This window comes from Salvelinus fontinalis, chromosome 10 (genome assembly GCF_029448725.1).
Source record: "Salvelinus fontinalis isolate EN_2023a chromosome 10, ASM2944872v1, whole genome shotgun sequence".
Taxonomy (NCBI): domain Eukaryota; kingdom Metazoa; phylum Chordata; class Actinopteri; order Salmoniformes; family Salmonidae; genus Salvelinus; species Salvelinus fontinalis.
This window is the reverse complement of record NC_074674.1, coordinates 4,452,134-4,470,914: the sequence shown is the minus strand read 5'-3', so window position 1 is coordinate 4,470,914 and position 18,781 is coordinate 4,452,134. Positions and strand designations below refer to the sequence as shown.

Below are 18,781 nucleotides of genomic sequence, written 5' to 3'. Positions count from 1 at the left end.
GCAATGTATGGACAGTGGTGGTTGTGGCATAGACTATAGGCACATGTTCCAAACTGCACGTATAGTGCCTTCAGAAATTATTCACACCCCTGGACTTTTTCCACATTTCTTCATGATACAGCCTGAATTTAAATGGATTAAATGTAGATTTATTTTCACTGGCCTACTCACAATACCCCATAATGTCAAAGTGGAATTATGTTTTTAGACATTTTAATTAAATGTCTTGAGTCAATAAGTATTCAACCCCTTTGTTTTGGCAAGCCTAAATAAGTTCAGAAGTAAAAATGTGCTTAACGAGTCACCTAATAAGTTGCATGGACTCACTCTGTGCGCAATAGTGTTTTAACATTATTTTTGAATGACTACTGTATTGAATGACTACTGTATCTGTACCCGACACATACAATTATCTGTAAGGAACCTCAGTCAAACAGTGAATTTCAAGCACAGATTCAACTTCAAAGACCAGGGAGGTTTTCCAATGCCTCGCAAAGAAGGGCACCTTCTTTAGATGGGTAAAAATAAAAAGCAGACATTGAAAATTCCAATGAGTGAATGGCATGGTGAAGTTATTAATTACACAGTGGATGGTGTATCAATTCACAGTCACTACAAAGATGCACGCGTTCTTCCTAACTCAGTTTCCGGAGAGGAAGGAAACCACTCAGGGATTTCACTATGAGGCCAATGGTGACTTTAAAACAGTTACAGAGTTTAATGGCTGTGATAGGAGAAAACTGAGGATGGATCAACAACATTGTAGCAACTCCACAATACTAACCTAATTGACAGAGTGAAAAGAAGGCAGCCTGAACAGAATAACAATATTCCAAAACATGCATCTTGTTTGCAACAAGGCACTAAAGTAATACTGCAAATAATGTGGCAAAGCAATTAGCGTTTTGTCCTGAATACTAAGTGTAAATGTGTGTTAGGGGCAAATCCAATACAACACATTACTTAGTACCTCTCTACATATTTTCAAGCATAATGGTGGCTGCATTATCTAATGGGTATGCTTGTAATTGTTAAGGACTGGGGAGTTTCAGGAAAAAAAGGAACAGAATAGAGCTAAGCACAGGCAAAATCCTAGATAATAAAACCTGGTTCAGTCTACCTTCCACCAGACACTGGAAGATTAATTCACCTTTCAACATGACAAGAACCTAAAACACAAGGCAAAATCTACACTGGAGTTGCTTACCAAGAAGACAGTGAATTTTCCTGAGTGGAAAATCCCTGCCAAGGGTGATTCTACAAGGTATTGACTCAAGGGTGTGAATACTTATGTAAATGAGATATTTCTGTATTTAATTTTCAAAATATTAGCTAAAATGTCTAAAAACATGTTTCACCTTGTCATTTTGGGATTTTGTGTGTATATATGGGTGGGAAAAAATTATATTTAATCAATTTTTAATTCAGGCGGTAACACAAAAAAATGTGGAATAAGTCAAGGGGTATGAATACTTTCTAAAGGCACTGTATGTAAGGAGCAATGAGAAATAAATGTATTTAATCAACAAAAGTTATATTTATTCTATAATAATTGTATGCAAAGTATGCATAAATCCCATCTTAAACAGTAGAGTAGAAGAGGCAGACAGCCTTAGAACACAACTGTGTGTGTGTAAATGAATCACACTTGAAACATCGACACCATAATGTAATTACTGGTTGTGCTGTAGTGTGCTCGTTTATCTGTGAAATAAATAAAGTTCTGGAGCATGTCTTTAATAGAAAACAGTAATAGTTTGATTAAAATAGCACAGGGGCTCATTTATTGCAATAATTTGCTAGATCAGACTATTTACTAAAATAGTGATACTATTGATATCAATGGTGTCTTAGATGGCTTCTAAGGTCTTCACAAATAATAATTTCCCCCCCACCACCGTGGTCGCTGCGGCAGTCACTAGTATTCACACAGGATATCAATCAATGCCCTGACATCTTTCATGAAAGGAACTAGAGCAGGAAGAAGGGAAGCCCTTGATCAAAGAACCGCATGGTCTACAGGTTTTTCATTTTCAATCTCTCCCATCCCAAGCAAAGGATAGCTCAACTAAAATAATCATTTACATTATGGGAATTTACTTCCTTCTTATACTTTCATGCTTCTTTTTAAATGTATTATTTTAATTACCTCTTAGCCCCCCAGAACTACTGCAGCTACCACTATGAGGAGAGTAGAAATCTTTGATGTTTGATTCTGTGTGAGTGAGTGTGTGTGCGTGTGTGATGAAAGGGGAGAGCTGTGAGGTGGGCGATTTACTGACTATGCGAGTGTGTCCATACTAACATTTTCCTTCACTAGAAGAATACTTGTTGAATGCTGAGCTATTCTTAACTCAGTCAGGGGAGAAAATGAGTGGGTAACAGAACTGACGCAGAGGATCAGGGAAGACCAGGAAAGGTCCTTGTGTTCACACGACTGCAGTTTTTAAACACACAGCAACATTCACATCCACCCATATTAAGATAATAACAGCTACTGAAATAAATGTATTTAAGGCACTTAAATCAGATGATGCCTTAGTGTTCTTTAATAATTGACCTACTATGAAGATTCTCTTCAGGATTATTGCCATTTTTAGACCCCAGCAGTCCTGCTGTTGTATCCTTCCCGTCTGCTGTCCTGTGAAGATCTATAATCTACATCACCCTCAACTCTGTCCTGTGAAGATCTATAATCTACATCACCCTCAACTCTGTCTTGTGAAGATCTATAATCTACATCACCCTCAACTCTGTCTTGTGAAGATCTATAATCTACATCACCCTCAACTCTGTCCTGTGAAGATCTATAATCTACATCACCCTCAACTCTGTCCTGTGAAGATCTATAATCTACATCAACCTCAACTCTGTCCTGTGAAGATCTATAATCTACATCACCCTCAACTCTGTCTTGTGAAGATCTATAATCTACATCACCCTCAACTCTGTCCTGTGAAGATCTATAATCTACATCAACCTCAACTCTGTCCTGTGAAGATCTATAATCTACATCACCCTCAACTCTGTCCTGTGAAGATCTATAATCTACATCACCCTCAACTCTGTCCTGTGAAGATCTATAATCTACATCAACCTCAACTCTGTCCTGTGAAGATCTATAATCTACATCAACCTCAACTCTGTCCTGTGAAGATCTATAATCTACATCACCCTCAACTCTGTCTTGTGAAGATCTATAATCTACATCACCCTCAACTCTGTCTTGTGAAGATCTATAATCTACATCAACCTCAACTCTGTCTTGTGAAGATCTATAATCTACATCAACCTCAACTCTGTCCTGTGAAGATCTATAATCTACATCACCATCAACTCTGTCCTGTGAAGATCTATAATCTACATCACCCTCAACTCTGTCCTGTGAAGATCTATAATCTACATCAACCTCAACTCTGTCCTGTGAAGATCTATAATCTACATCACCCTCAACTCTGTCTTGTGAAGATCTATAATCTACATCACCCTCAACTCTGTCCTGTGAAGATCTATAATCTACATCACCCTCAACTCTGTCTTGTGAAGATCTATAATCTACATCACCCTCAACTCTGTCCTGTGAAGATCTATAATCTACATCACCCTCAACTCTGTCCTGTGAAGATCTATAATCTACATCACCCTCAACTCTGTCTTGTGAAGATCTATAATCTACATCACCCTCAACTCTGTCTTGTGAAGATCTATAATCTACATCACCCTCAACTCTGTCCTTTGAAGATCTATAATCTACATCACCCTCAACTCTGTCCTTTGAAGATTTATAATCCACACCACCCTTGAAGATCTATAATCTACATCACCCTCAACTCTGTCCTTTGAAGATCTATAATCCACACCACCCTCAACTCTGTCCTTTGAAGATCTATAATCCACACCACCCTCAGTTCTCTTCTGTCTGGTGCATCTGTCTGGTGCCTCTGCATTATACCTCCCTACCGTTTTGTCCTTCAAAACAACCCCCAGGCCGTTTCATTTCAGAGAGAAGGTAACAACCCTCAACACTGCTGTCGCTCACACCACAGACAGTTACAACCCAGCACCATGGTAACAACCGCTCACACCACAGACAGTTACAACCCAGCACCATGGTAACAACCGCTCACACCACAGACAGTTACAACCCAGCACCATGGTAACAACCGCTCACACCACAGACAGTTACAACCCAGCACCATGGTAACAACCGCTCACACCACAGACCGTAACAACCCAGCACCACGGTAACAACCGCTCACACCACAGACAGTTACAACTCAGCACCACGGTAACAACCGCTCACACCACAGACAGTTACAACTCAGCACCACGGTAACAACCGCTCACACCACAGACAGTTACAACCCAGCACCATGGTAACAACCGCCACACCACAGACAGTTACAACTCAGCACCACGGTAACAACCGCTCACACCACAGACAGTTACAACCCAGCACCATGGTAACAACCGCTCACACCACAGACAGTTACAACCCAGCACCACGGTAACAACCGCTCACACCACAGACAGTTACAACCCAGCACCATGGTAACAACCGCTCACACCACAGACAGTTACAACCCAGCACCACGGTAACAACCGCTCACACCACAGACAGTTACAACCCAGCACCATGGTAACAACCGCTCACACCACAGACAGTTACAACCCAGCACCACGGTAACAACCGCTCACACCACAGACAGTTACAACCCAGCACCATGGTAACAACCGCTCACACCACAGACAGTTACAACCCAGCACCACGGTAACAACCGCTCACACCACAGACAGTTACAACCCAGCATTAACGTTGAAAATAATGACCAGTTGGATTACTAGCAGATGCTCATGTCCCCTGAAATTAAATTACAATCAGAAAGTGTTATCATCATAGCCTGTGAGTAAGGGTGGAAGGTCTTACATCTATTATCATGAACATATTGGCATACGTCTTGGTCCTTATGGCATCATGACAAACAATCATGTGGACCAACAAAAAAAATGATATGATTGCATTGTTGATTGCATTGTCATGAGTAAAAATGAAACATTTTGACAGCAGTGTTGTCGTGCAATTTATCGGCTGAAATCACTTGAATAGTATCACCTATTTCACTCAGTATATTATAACTGTCCTCAAAATGGAGGCACAGGAAAATGGTTTATCTGTGATTATATTAAACCTACATACTGAGATGTCAACAAATTGATGTGAATTAAGGATTCATCAACGAGGAGCTATGCGTTCTATGGAAATGATGAACGACGAGGAAGGAGTCGAACTGACCTTTCACAGAGTTGCATTATTTTCCAGAGAACGCATAGAGCCCCGCGTTGGTTATCCCTTTTATACCATGGCTATAATTGAACACATTTGCCGCTAGAAATGTGTTCATTTGCCGGTAGAAATGTGTTCAACATCCACTGTCTGAAGTAGCTAGCAGATTTACGAGCTAGCTACAGTAGTTGCCGTGGTAACCCAACAAACAGACTTGCTAGTTTAGCTAATCAAACCATCATTCCTAGCTTGCCATTATGAAAACCACATTCAATAATGTTTTCAATTAGACTTTTTCTTTCAAAAGCAACTCAAACATAGAACATGTAAGAATGAATGATAGCCATTGAATTGTACCGTGCTCTAGGGTGCCCCTTCAAGCCAATCAGGAACAAATATTCAACAATGCCATGGTAGTCCTTATAAGTTGTCATGAGGACACAATGAAGGAGCACTCTGCATCATAGTTATAGAATGACACTTAAACACTAATACTTTATTTGAAGTGTTGTCTATGGCACATTATACCATGGCATTTCTGATTGGCTTGAAAGGCATTCTAGAGCATGCATTATTTCCCTATAACGCACGTTATTCATGGTTTGCACGTTTCATCATAATAATGTTTGGAATGTTCGTTTTAGGACTGATGCCCAGCTGAGCATTGTACTCAATGCAGTCTCAATAGGTGCTGATGAAGATTTTATCTGAAGTGCATTACTGTGGCTTGGAAACACGATGACATTTCAAAAGGAGGCAAATAATTTGTAGGACAAGCTTGTGTCATCATTACAATGTTGCCAGATTGACTTTAGATGCAGTATAACTTTAGCTAGCTCCAATAGAGTATATCAGATGACAAGTAAGAGACCAGGAAACCAATCAGAGTCAAGGACTGGAACTGAGTGCCCTAATGTAAAGAAAGGATAATGGTACATTTCACTGTAACATGATAGAAGTATTCATGAATCTATTTACAGAACTTATAGAGAATAATGTTAACATGCCTTATCACACTTACTTTAAATGATTTAGAAACATGGATGCCCATATGCATCTTTAATAGAGCTAGAATAGAACGTACTGTATGTACAGATAATGGGCATCCCAAAACAATTATACTATTTAGTTTGTCCTAAACCATAATTAATAGTGTAAGTTGGATCGTCAGTAATCAGCCTACCTCAGGAGCAGCTGTAACTGTTCCAAAATTGAAATCTATAAAAATTCCTAATTATCGCAAAACCATTTTTTAAAAGGGAACTGTCTATAGTAAGTATAAATTCAATCATTTGATAATGAGAAGAAGACATTTGGTACAGATCTGCTATCTTAATTTGATCGCTCTGTTGGCGCAGAGAATTTTCCAGTGCAGCAGGGATATGCACATTGTAGTGTATTCAATGTTTAACAAGACTTCTAAAGTTTGTAATTTCCACTTTAAAAAGTCAGACTTGATTTGCCCTAACAAAAAACTGGAAATACTAACTTGTTGTGTACTTGAGTTTTTTTTTAAACTTAAAAACTAATTTCCACTTTGAAATATAAGACTTGAGTTGCTCAAAGGAAAATGTATCAACCCCGACAAAAATGTCCATTAATTATAATCCACATAATAATTCACATTTCATGTTGCTGCAGGATTATTTTCCTGCTGTGAGAAAAAGGGTCAAATTAAGATAGCAGATCTGTATTTTTGGTTCTTGCCGTTCACTGCCCTAGGCTCCCTTAGTGAGAGGGTAAAGGAGTACCACCAGGCAACGTAATCAATGAGGGGGAGTGTTCCAGTGTTGCATTTCAACAGAAAGTGCTCTAACAATTTAAATGGGTAAGAACAACATATAACATTAAAGAATTTCAGTGGAATGCACCCAGGGCCCAAGTGAAGTGTGTAAACACAAACCACCCATTGGCCAAATCAAGTAAAGGTGGTACTGTAGCTGCAGTGGTTCTGTCCACTCAACACTGACATCAGTAGACCTAGATAACCCATCATCAACGACTAGTAAAGGGAGAGGGGAGCTGTGAATGTGACAGTCTACCTGGGCTAATGTAGTCCCTGAGCACCCAACTAATTGCAGTTACATCAAAGAGCTATGGTAGCAGAGGAGGATGGTGGGGGAAGCTATAGGAGGACAGGCTCATTGTAATGGTTGGAATTGAATCAATGCAACGGAGTCAAAAAAAGTTGTTTCCATGTGTTTGATGTATTTGGTACCATTCCATTGATTCCATTCCAGCCATTACAATGAGCCTGTCCTCCTATAGCTCCTCCCACCAGCCTCCTCTGTGTGGTAGCTACTCCTCTGACTTGCTAACCGTGATTGGACAGGCATGGAAAGCAATCATCAACATGCATGAGCGCGGGCCTGGCTGAACAAACAGGGACAGGCATGGGCTAATGCGCTCGTCAAACAGCAGGCTTTCATCTGTGCATTGAGCATTGAGTATTAGGGGGTTGAGAGGCACCTCTCTACATAGTAATGGGGGGGAGCACCGGACTCACACAAGTCTGGAGAAGATGCTTCTGAGTAACAGGCACATGAAGCACTAAAGCCATGCTGGAAAAAAGGTAACAAGGACACATCAACAACGTTACTTAAGGACAGATGGCCAGACAGAGGCGTGGAGCAGAGAGAGGACGTGACCTGCATCCAGATTGCCTTGATGCTTGACAACAACGCTGGAGGGTCAATGCCTTCACATCCTGGAAAAGCCTCAAAAGTCTGCATGTTTTTGTATTGACAATATCTACAGATGTAGGATCTTAATTTGATCACTCTTTTGTTGCTGAGAATTATCCTGCACACTGGAAATACTAACCTGTTGTGTGTTTGAGTTTTTAAAATGCTTCTAAAGTTTGTCATTTCCACTTTGAAATATAAGACCTTAGTTGCCCAAAGGAAAATGTATCAACTCCTACAAAAATGTCCATTAATTATAATCCACATAATAATTCACATGTTCTGTTGCTGTAGGATTATTTTCCTGCTGTAGCAAACTGGCTAAAATTAAGATGCTACATCTGTATTGACAGTGCCTATTTACAGTACCTTTTGTTAGAGGGCTTTAGGGGAATACATTTCGCACCAGTAAATATCCAGTACGGTTCCACAAGTAACATGGCATTTCCTGTCACATGGTTCATAGTGTTAGGGGGCTTCTTGTTGTTTGGCAAAAACACACTAAGCCTACTGCTGCCCACCCAGTCAGACTCACATCATTAGGTCACATCATTAGGTAGGTAGGTAGGTAGGTAGGTAGGTAGGTAGGTAGGTAGGTAGGTAGGTGTTAGTGAGTGAGAGAAAGAAAAAGACAATTAGAGAGTGCTGTTTCTTGATCTGAGAGGATGAATCCCAGGTAAAAATATACCGCACTCTATTCCCCTCTCTTCCCTTCCCTTCCTCGCCCTAACCACACACAGTGATGCCCACTAGCTAAATATAGAGCACTTGAATTTGTAATAAAACAGCGAAGAGCAGTGTGGGTTGAAGCCACATGTAGAATGACACAGAGAGCACTGGGAAATCCCCAATCATAGAGTATTCAGACCTATGCAGAGGTTATCAGCTATTGCTTTGCTTTGATTAAACCTTTTTTTATTAGTAGGCTCTATTTTATTGAACCGGTGTCATAGCATCGCTCTGTAAAAGGCAAGCTGTCGTATAGAGGGATTGTGACAGATATGGCTGTAATAGAACAGATGTAATTCGTCAAATGTTCAGCTCTTTTACAACTCTCCGACCTGCTATTGCAAGATAAGGGCACTAGAACATGCATTAGATGGTTTCTAATAGGAGATGAATGGGAGTCTTACATTCTACCAGACACTCTTATCCAGAGCCACTTATAGTAGTGAGTGCATACTTTTTCGTACTGGTGGGAATCAAACCCACAACCCTGACGTTGCAAGCACCATGCTCTACCAACTGAGCCACACGGGGTAAAGATGTCAGAAGGCGGAAGCTGGATAAAGATATATAACAGTGAGCAGTGTTCTCAGAGACAGCTGTTTTGTTGGTTCGATTATAGTACAGAGACACATTTGGAATTTGGATGGAGGACAAGTCAATACTTAACCTCCCCGCTGAGAGAGGATCAATAGGGAATTCATCTAGACTAATCTTAACTCAGCAAGTCACCGCATGGATCGCAGCTCGATGTGTTTTCTGTCTTAGAATGAATCAACATGACAATACATCCAGCAAAATAATCCAATCAGAAGAAAAAATAGATTTTGTAATTTGACTAGTTTAGGATATTTTGCAAGGCTTATCCCACGGCTTACTGAATGAACACTATGGTAATAAGAACTTTTTGAGAAAATTCTGTGCAATGGCTTTGTTCTGTGCATATTCCATTCAAAATGCATTTTGAGGGACACAATCCCCACAATGGTCCATTGAATCCACAGTGTTATATGTGTAAGCACAGATCTCTGAAGGACCATGGACTGATGGGGGTGATAATTCCACCCTTTACATTGATATGTACTTCTAGTCCATACAGAATACAGAGGGTTTTATAGCATCAAAAACTACTGACCGACTAAACAGCATGGGCTATTGGGCTGTTCTCTGGATGCGGTAGGCAGTCAGCACCATGGGAAAGGGCAACCAAGAGTGATGAGCACATGAAAGAGTTCAGCGACGCAGAGAGGCTTCAGCTGGTCCAGACACAGAAACAGTTAACGAGGGATCCATCACACAACATCACATCAACCACTGTCCTCACAAACACTACAGCCCTGATCCTGTCAGTATCACTGTCCTCACAAACACTACAGCCCTGATCCTGTCAGTACCACTGTCCTCACAAACACTACAGCCCTGGTCCTGTCAGTATCACTGTCCTCACAAACACTACAGCCCTGGTCCTGTCAGTATCACTGTCCTCACAAACACTACATCCCTGGTCCTGTCAGTATCACTGTCCTCACAAACACTACAGCCCTGATCCTGTCAGTATCACTGTCCTCACAAACACTACAGCCCTGGTCCTGTCAGTATCACTGTCCTCACAAACACTACAGCCCTGATCCTGTCAGTACCACTGTCCTCACAAACACTACAGCCCTGGTCCTGTCAGTTTCACTGTCCTCACAAACACTACAGCCCTGGTCCTGTCAGTATCACTGTCCTCACAAACACTACAGCCCTGGTCCTGTCAGTATCACTGTCCTCACAAACACTACAGCCCTGATCCTGTCAGTACCACTGTCCTCACAAACACTACAGCCCTGGTCCTGTCAGTATCACTGTCATCACAAACACTACAGCCCTGGTCCTGTCAGTATCACTGTCCTCACAAACACTACAGCCCTGGTCCTGTCAGTATCACTGTCCTCACAAACACTACAGCCGTGATCCTGTCAGTATCACTGTCCTCACAAACACTACAGCCCTGGTCCTGTCAGTATCACTGTCCTCACAAACACTACAGCCCTGGTCCTGTCAGTATCACTGTCCTCACAAACACTACAGCCCTGGTCCTGTCAGTTTCACTGTCCTCACAAACACTACAGCCCTGGTCCTGTCAGTATCACTGTCCTCACAAACACTACAGCCCTGGTCCTGTCAGTTCCACTGTCCTCACAAACACTACAGCCCTGATCCTGTCAGTATCACTGTCCTCACAAACACTACAGCCCTGATCCTGTCAGTATCACTGTCCTCACAAACACTACAGCCCTGGTCCTGTCAGTATCACTGTCCTCACAAACACTACAGCCCTGGTCCTGTCAGTATCACTGTCCTCACAAACACTACAGCCCTGGTCCTGTCAGTATCACTGTCCTCACAAACACTACAGCCCTGGTCCTGTCAGTATCACTGTCCTCACAAACACCACAGCCCTGGTCCTGTCAGTATCACTGTCCTCACAAACACTACAGCCCTGGTCCTGTCAGTATCACTGTCCTCACAAACACTACAGCCCTGGTCCTGTCAGTACCACTGTCCTCACAAACACTACAGCCCTGGTCCTGTCAGTTTCACTGTCCTCACAAACACTACAGCCCTGGTCCTGTCAGTTTCACTGTCCTCACAAACACTACAGCCCTGGTCCTGTCAGTTTCACTGTCCTCACAAACACTACAGCCCTGGTCCTGTCAGTTTCACTGTCCTCACAAACACTACAGCCCTGGTCCTGTCAGTATCACTGTCCTCACAAACACTACAGCCCTGGTCCTGTCAGTATCACTGTCCTCACAAACACTACAGCCCTGGTCCTGTCAGTATCACTGTCCTCACAAACACTACAGCCCTGGTCCTGTCAGTATCACTGTCCTCACAAACACTACAGCCCTGGTCCTGTCAGTATCACTGTCCTCACAAACACTACAGCCCTGGTCCTGTCAGTATCACTGTCCTCACAAACACTACAGCCCTGATCCTGTCAGTATCACTGTCCTCACAAACACTACAGCCCTGATCCTGTCAGTACCACTGTCCTCACAAACACTACAGCCCTGGTCCTGTCAGTATCACTGTCCTCACAAACACTACAGCCCTGATCCTGTCAGTACCACTGTCCTCACAAACACTACAGCCCTGGTCCTGTCAGTATCACTGTCCTCACAAACACTACAGCCCTGATCCTGTCAGTTTCACTGTCCTCACAAACACTACAGCCCTGATCCTGTCAGTATCACTGTCCTCACAAACACTACAGCCCTGATCCTGTCAGTACCACTGTCCTCACAAACACTACAGCCCTGGTCCTGTCAGTATCACTGTCCTCACAAACACTACAGCCCTGGTCCTGTCAGTTTCACTGTCCTCACAAACACTACAGCCCTGATCCTGTCAGTATCACTGTCCTCACAAACACTACAGCCCTGATCCTGTCAGTTTCACTGTCCTCACAAACACTACAGCCCTGATCCTGTCAGTATCACTGTCCTCACAAACACTACAGCCCTGGTCCTGTCAGTATCACTGTCCTCACAAACACTACAGCCCTGGTCCTGTCAGTATCACTGTCCTCACAAACACTACAGCCCTGATCCTGTCAGTATCACTGTCCTCACAAACACTACAGCCCTGATCCTGTCAGTATCACTGTCCTCACAAACACTACAGCCCTGATCCTGTCAATATCACTGTCCTCACAAACACTACAGCCCTGGTCCTGTCAGTATCACTGTCCTCACAAACACTACAGCCCTGATCCTGTCAGTATCACTGTCCTCACAAACACTACAGCCCTGATCCTGTCAGTACCACTGTCCTCACAAACACTACAGCCCTGGTCCTGTCAGTATCACTGTCCTCACAAACACTACAGCCCTGGTCCTGTCAGTTTCACTGTCCTCACAAATACTACAGCCCTGATCCTGTCAGTATCACTGTCCTCACAAACACTACAGCCCTGATCCTGTCAGTTTCACTGTCCTCACAAACACTACAGCCCTGATCCTGTCAGTATCACTGTCCTCACAAACACTACAGCCCTGGTCCTGTCAGTATCACTGTCCTCACAAACACTACAGCCCTGGTCCTGTCAGTATCACTGTCCTCACAAACACTACAGCCCTGATCCTGTCAGTATCACTGTCCTCACAAACACTACAGCCCTGATCCTGTCAGTATCACTGTCCTCACAAACACTACAGCCCTGATCCTGTCAGTATCACTGTCCTCACAAACACTACAGCCCTGATCCTGTCAGTATCACTGTCCTCACAAACACTACAGCCCTGATCCTGTCAGTATCACTGTCCTCACAAACACTACAGCCCTGATCCTGTCAGTATCACTGTCCTCACAAACACTACATCCCTGGTCCTGTCAGTATCACTGTCCTCACAAACACTACAGCCCTGGTCCTGTCAGTATCACTGTCCTCACAAACACTACAGCCCTGGTCCTGTCAGTATCACTGTCCTCACAAACACTACAGCCCTGATCCTGTCAGTTTCACTGTCCTCACAAACACTACAGCCCTGATCCTGTCAGTTTCACTGTCCTCACAAACACTACAGCCCTGATCCTGTCAGTATCACTGTCCTCACAAACACTACAGCCCTGATCCTGTCAGTACCACTGTCCTCAAAAACACTACAGCCCTGATCCTGTCAGTACCACTGTCCTCACAAACACTACAGCCCTGGTCCTGTCAGTTTCACTGTCCTCACAAACACCACAGCCCTGATCCTGTCAGTATCACTGTCCTCACAAACACTACAGCCCTGGTCCTGTCAGTACCACTGTCCTCACAAACACTACAGCCCTGGTCCTGTCAGTATCACTGTCCTCACAAACACTACAGCCCTGATCCTGTCAGTTTCACTGTCCTCACAAACACTACAGCCCTGATCCTGTCAGTATCACTGTCCTCACAAACACTACAGCCCTGATCCTGTCAGTATCACTGTCCTCACAAACACTACAGCCCTGATCCTGTCAGTATCACTGTCCTCACAAACACTACAGCCCTGATCCTGTCAGTATCACTGTCCTCACAAACACTACAGCCCTGGTCCTGTCAGTTTCACTGTCCTCACAAACTCTACAGCCCTGGTCCTGTCAGTATCACTGTCCTCACAAACACTACAGCCCTGATCCTGTCAGTTTCACTGTCCTCACAAACACTACAGCCCTGATCATGCCAGTATCACTGTCCTCACAAACACCACAGCCCTGGTCCTGTCAGTATCACTGTCCTCACAAACACTACAGCCCTGGTCCTGTCAGTATCACTGTCCTCACAAACACTACAGCCCTGATCCTGTCAGTATCACTGTCCTCACAAACACTACAGCCCTGGTCCTGTCAGTATCACTGTCCTCACAAACACTACAGCCCTGGTCCTGTCAGTTTCACTGTCGTCACAAACACTACAGCCCTGATCCTGTCAGTTTCACTGTCCTCACAAACACTACAGCCCTGATCCTGTCAGTATCACTGTCCTCACAAACACCACAGCCCTGGTCCTGTCAGTATCACTGTCCTCACAAACACTACAGCCCTGGTCCTGTCAGTACCACTGTCCTCACAAACACTACAGCCCTGATCCTGTCAGTTTCACTGTCCTCACAAACACTACAGCCCTGATCCTGTCAGTTTCACTGTCCTCACAAACACTACAGCCCTGATCCTGTCAGTTTCACTGTCCTCACAAACACTACAGCCCTGATCCTGTCAGTATCACTGTCCTCACAAACACTACAGCCCTGGTCCTGTCAGTATCACTGTCCTCACAAACACTACAGCCCTGGTCCTGTCAGTATCACTGTCCTCACAAACACTACAGCCCTGGTCCTGTCAGTATCACTGTCCTCACAAACACTACATCCCTGGTCCTGTCAGTATCACTGTCCTCACAAACACTACAGCCCTGGTCCTGTCAGTATCACTGTCCTCACAAACACTACATCCCTGGTCCTGTCAGTATCACTGTCCTCACAAACACTACAGCCCTGATCCTGTCAGTATCACTGTCCTCACAAACACTACAGCCCTGATCCTGTCAGTATCACTGTCCTCACAAACACTACAGCCCTGGTCCTGTCAGTATCACTGTCCTCACAAACACTACAGCCCTGGCCCTGTCAGTATCACTGTCCTCACAAAAACTACAGCCCTGATCCTGTCAGTACCACTGTCCTCACAAACACCACAGCCTTGCCAGCAACCTCCTACCTGAACCAACCCATACCACTAAACCAACCCACACCACTAAACCAACCCATACCGCTAAACCAACCCATACCGCTAAACCAAACCATACCACTAAACCAACCCATACCACTAAACCCAACCATACTACTAAACCCAACCATACCACTAAACCAACCCATACCACTAAACCCAACCATACTACTAAACCCAACCATACCACTAAACCAACCCATACCACTAAACCCAACCATACAACTAAACCAACCCATACAACTAAACCAACCCATACCACTAAACCAACCCATACCACTAAACCCAACCCATACCGCTAAACCAACCCACACCGCTAAACCCAACCATACCGCTAAACCAACCCATACCACTAAACCCAACCCATACCACTAAACCCAACCTATACCACTAAACCCAACCATACCACTAAACCCAACCATACCACTAAACCAACCCATACCACTAAACCAACCCATACCACTAAACCAACCATACCGCTAAACCAACCCATACCACTAAACCCAGCCATACCACTAAACCCAACCATACCACTAAACCCACCCATACCACTAAACCCAACCATACCACTAAACCAAACCATACCGCTAAACCAACCCATACCGCTAAACCAACCCATACCGCTAAACCAACCCATACCGCTAAACCCAACCATACCACTAAACCCAACCCATACAATTAAACCCAACCCATATCATTAAACCAACCCATACCACTAAACCCAACCCATACAATTAAATCCAACCCATACCACTAAACCAACACATACCACTAAACCAACACATACCACTAAACCAACACATACCACTAAACCAACACATACCCCTAAACCAACACATATCACTGAGTAGAATACGTACCAAGAGGGACTTCAGTTACAGCACCAGAGTAAAGACAAGTCAGCCTGTGTTATTTGCCAACAACCTCTACTACATCTTAAGCCAAACCAACTCCTCCACTAACTGTGTGGACATGGATCAGACTCAGGAGACACCAGAGTGTGAAGAGTGTAAGAGCTCTTACCATGGCCTCCTCGGGTGAGGAAAGGCATCCTGTTGATGGCGATGGGCACTGTGCCATGCTTATTGTGGAAATGGTGGACATGGTGCGTGGTGCTTAGACTGGAAGACACGCGGGCCGTCCCTGCCTGGGTGGGGAGTGCAGCTAGCAGGGCCAATAACAAGACCAGCCTCCACCAACACCCCAGGCCTAGGCCTGTCCAGCCTGACCCCTGGCCCAGCCCAGGGCCCCCTGCTGGGAGTCTGCTCCCCAACACCATCACCTCCAGATGGGCACAGGAGCCCCCCAGGGCTTCCCTCAGTCCCACCCCACGAAGACAGGACATCTCAGCGGGCCGGCAAGCCCGTCACCTCCATAATCCTGGGGACCGGGTAATGTTAAGTTGGAGGATAGGACCAGATCTGTCCTTAGTTATGGCTGGGGGAAAACAACTTCTGACCACGCAGGTTTTCCAGGATGTGAAACAAAGACTAAATCCAGTTTTTGTCTCTTATGATGAAATCCCAGTCAGAATCCTATTTTTGTTTGTTCAAAACATGTTGAGATATCTATAGATGTTTGTTGGACTGAGGACCAAATACCTTGGAGTGGTGTGCAATCATCCTGAGATAAAGTCTTTAAAAAGTCAGCATCCAGGCACCAAAATGGATATCAAAAGTATTTAGTTGACACAATGCTAAATCCACGAGTAATTTAGAACCATACATTTCAATTATGATATTGAAGTATAACAAAGCAGAGGGGGCTTCAGGTGCCGGTATCACTGGGAGGAGGCTCTTCTCCCTCACCCACAGGTAGGGCTGGAGGGCAGTGGAGAGACTACTACCCCCTAAGATGAAAGCCTCTACACTGCAGAGAAGCAGATAAGACACCTCCCCACAGCAAACAGGATGATTTCATTAAGAAGGAGAAAAAAAGATCCAAGCTGATGGAGGGACATGCAGAATCCAGCGCTATCGTTTCCCTCTAGTTGGAGGAGAGTGAGGGAGGGAGGAGGGATATCTGCAGCGGCGAGGTAAAAGAGAAAAATCCTGAAGATAAATAAATAAATATTCCAGCGACTCCTCACACGCTCACACAGACGCACCAAACCCCTTTGAATGGTCACTTCTGTTTTGGTAACAGCCCCACTTTAAACCCACTAGATGAGGAATAGCAGTGAGTGCTCCAGAAGCAGCATCCTTGCCCCTCTCACCCTCCTCCTACTGCCCAGTCTCACGCAGTGAAGACTACTGCTGCATTCCCTTCCCTCACTACTGCTGCATTCCCTTCCCTCTCCTGCTTGTTTCTCCAAATCTATTTGCGTCCTGATCAACCGGACAATTCCATGCGTCTGGATGTGGATGATGGCAGTAAATTCCCTCCTGCGGAGACAGTGTGGATGACTGAGAAGACGTTGACTGTTGAGACAGTGTGGATGACTGAGAAGACGTTGACTCTGGCTGCTGTCACTGTGAAATTCATGCTAATTAAAACTGGAGCAGCGGCTTGAGCATCGACTCCCTGAATCCTGGTTGGCTGAAATCCCAGGACAGCCTGGACTCCATACACACATCAAAAATAACAGTCACTGGTCACTACGGTCTCAACGACGAGGAAGCACAGCACAGCACTCTTCTGAAGCATAGTCAGACACTGTAATAGAGCGAGGCACAGCGTGTGCCGGTGTGTGTGTGTGCAAGCGAGATAGAGAGAGAGAGAGAAGCAGAGAGAGCAACAGAGAGAGATAACGAAAGAGAGAGACAAAGAGGGGTGGGTGATGGAGAGAGAGTAAGAAAGAGAGAGACAAAGAGGGTTGGGTGAGGGAGAGAGAGAGAAAGAAAGAAGGAGACAAAGAGGGGTGGGTGAGGGAGAGAGAGAGAAAGAAAGAAGGAGACAAAGAGGGGTGGGTGAGGGAGAGAGAAAGAGAGAGCAGCAGCAAGAGAGAGAGAGAGAGAGAGAGAAGAGAGAGCAGCAGCAGCAAGAGAGAGAGAGAGAGAGAGAGAGAGAGACAGAGAGAGAGAGACAGAGAGAGAGAGACAGAGAGAGGGAGAGAGAGAGAGAGGGGGAGAGAGAGGGAGAGAGAGACAGAGAGAGAGAGGGAGAGAGAGAGGGAGAGAGAGGGAGAGAGAGAGAGAGAGAGAGAGGGAGACAGAGAGAGAGACAGAGAGAGAGAGACAGAGAGAGAGAGACAGAGAGAGGGAGAGAGAGAGAGGGAGAGAGAGAGGGAGAGAGAGACAGAGAGAGAGACAGAGAGAGAGAGGGAGAGAGAGAGGGAGAGAGAGGGAGAGAGAGAGGGAGAGAGAGAGGGAGAGAGAGACACAGGGGGTGGGTGAGGGAGAGCAGGCATCAACAATGCAAAGAAACACAGAGGCCAGAAAATGGGTTGTGTGAGAATAAATACACATCCCAGGTTACTGATTCACAGCCAACGTACAGTACAGACAGAAACCCAGCAATAGAAAAGCAGGATGATGCTGCAGAGGAAGAAACCGATTCAGCTCAACTGTCAAAACTGCTACATCAGGAGAACAGAGGTGCCTGTCTCTGTGGTGGTGTACCTAGGAAAACTAGGCTTTGGAATGATACCACAGGGAGAGGAGAGAGCTAAAGATAGCTAGCAATACATTCAGACACAGATCTGCTATCTTTGATCACTCTGTTGTCTCAGACAAGGTTCCTGCTCAGCAGGAAATGCAAATTGTGGTGTATTCAAGGTTTAAAAAGGCTTTTAAAGTTTGTAATTTCCACTTAAAATTTCTGACTTGATTTGCCCCAATTTCATGTTGCTGCAGTATTATTTTCCTGCTGTGAGAAACAAATTAAGATCTGTACCAGATGCAGA

General features: G+C 44.6%; 1 protein-coding gene across 9 annotated transcripts in view; it reads right to left on the bottom strand.

Annotated features, from left to right (window-relative positions):
* LOC129863443 (neurexin-2-like) overlaps window positions 1-18,781 on the bottom strand; it is a 301,564-nt gene that overhangs the window by 100,741 nt on the left and 182,042 nt on the right. The window contains exon 1 of one of the 9 annotated variants that reach the window (XM_055935446.1): window positions 15,961-17,724. The exons of 7 other annotated variants lie outside the window; for them this stretch is intronic. In XM_055935446.1, the coding sequence (XP_055791421.1) occupies window positions 15,961-16,282 (322 nt within the window). In that variant the 5' untranslated portion in view covers window positions 16,283-17,724. Of the gene's footprint in view, window positions 1-15,960; window positions 17,725-18,781 lie in introns of those variants that run through there. One more of the 9 variants, XM_055935447.1, reaches the window with a different exon arrangement.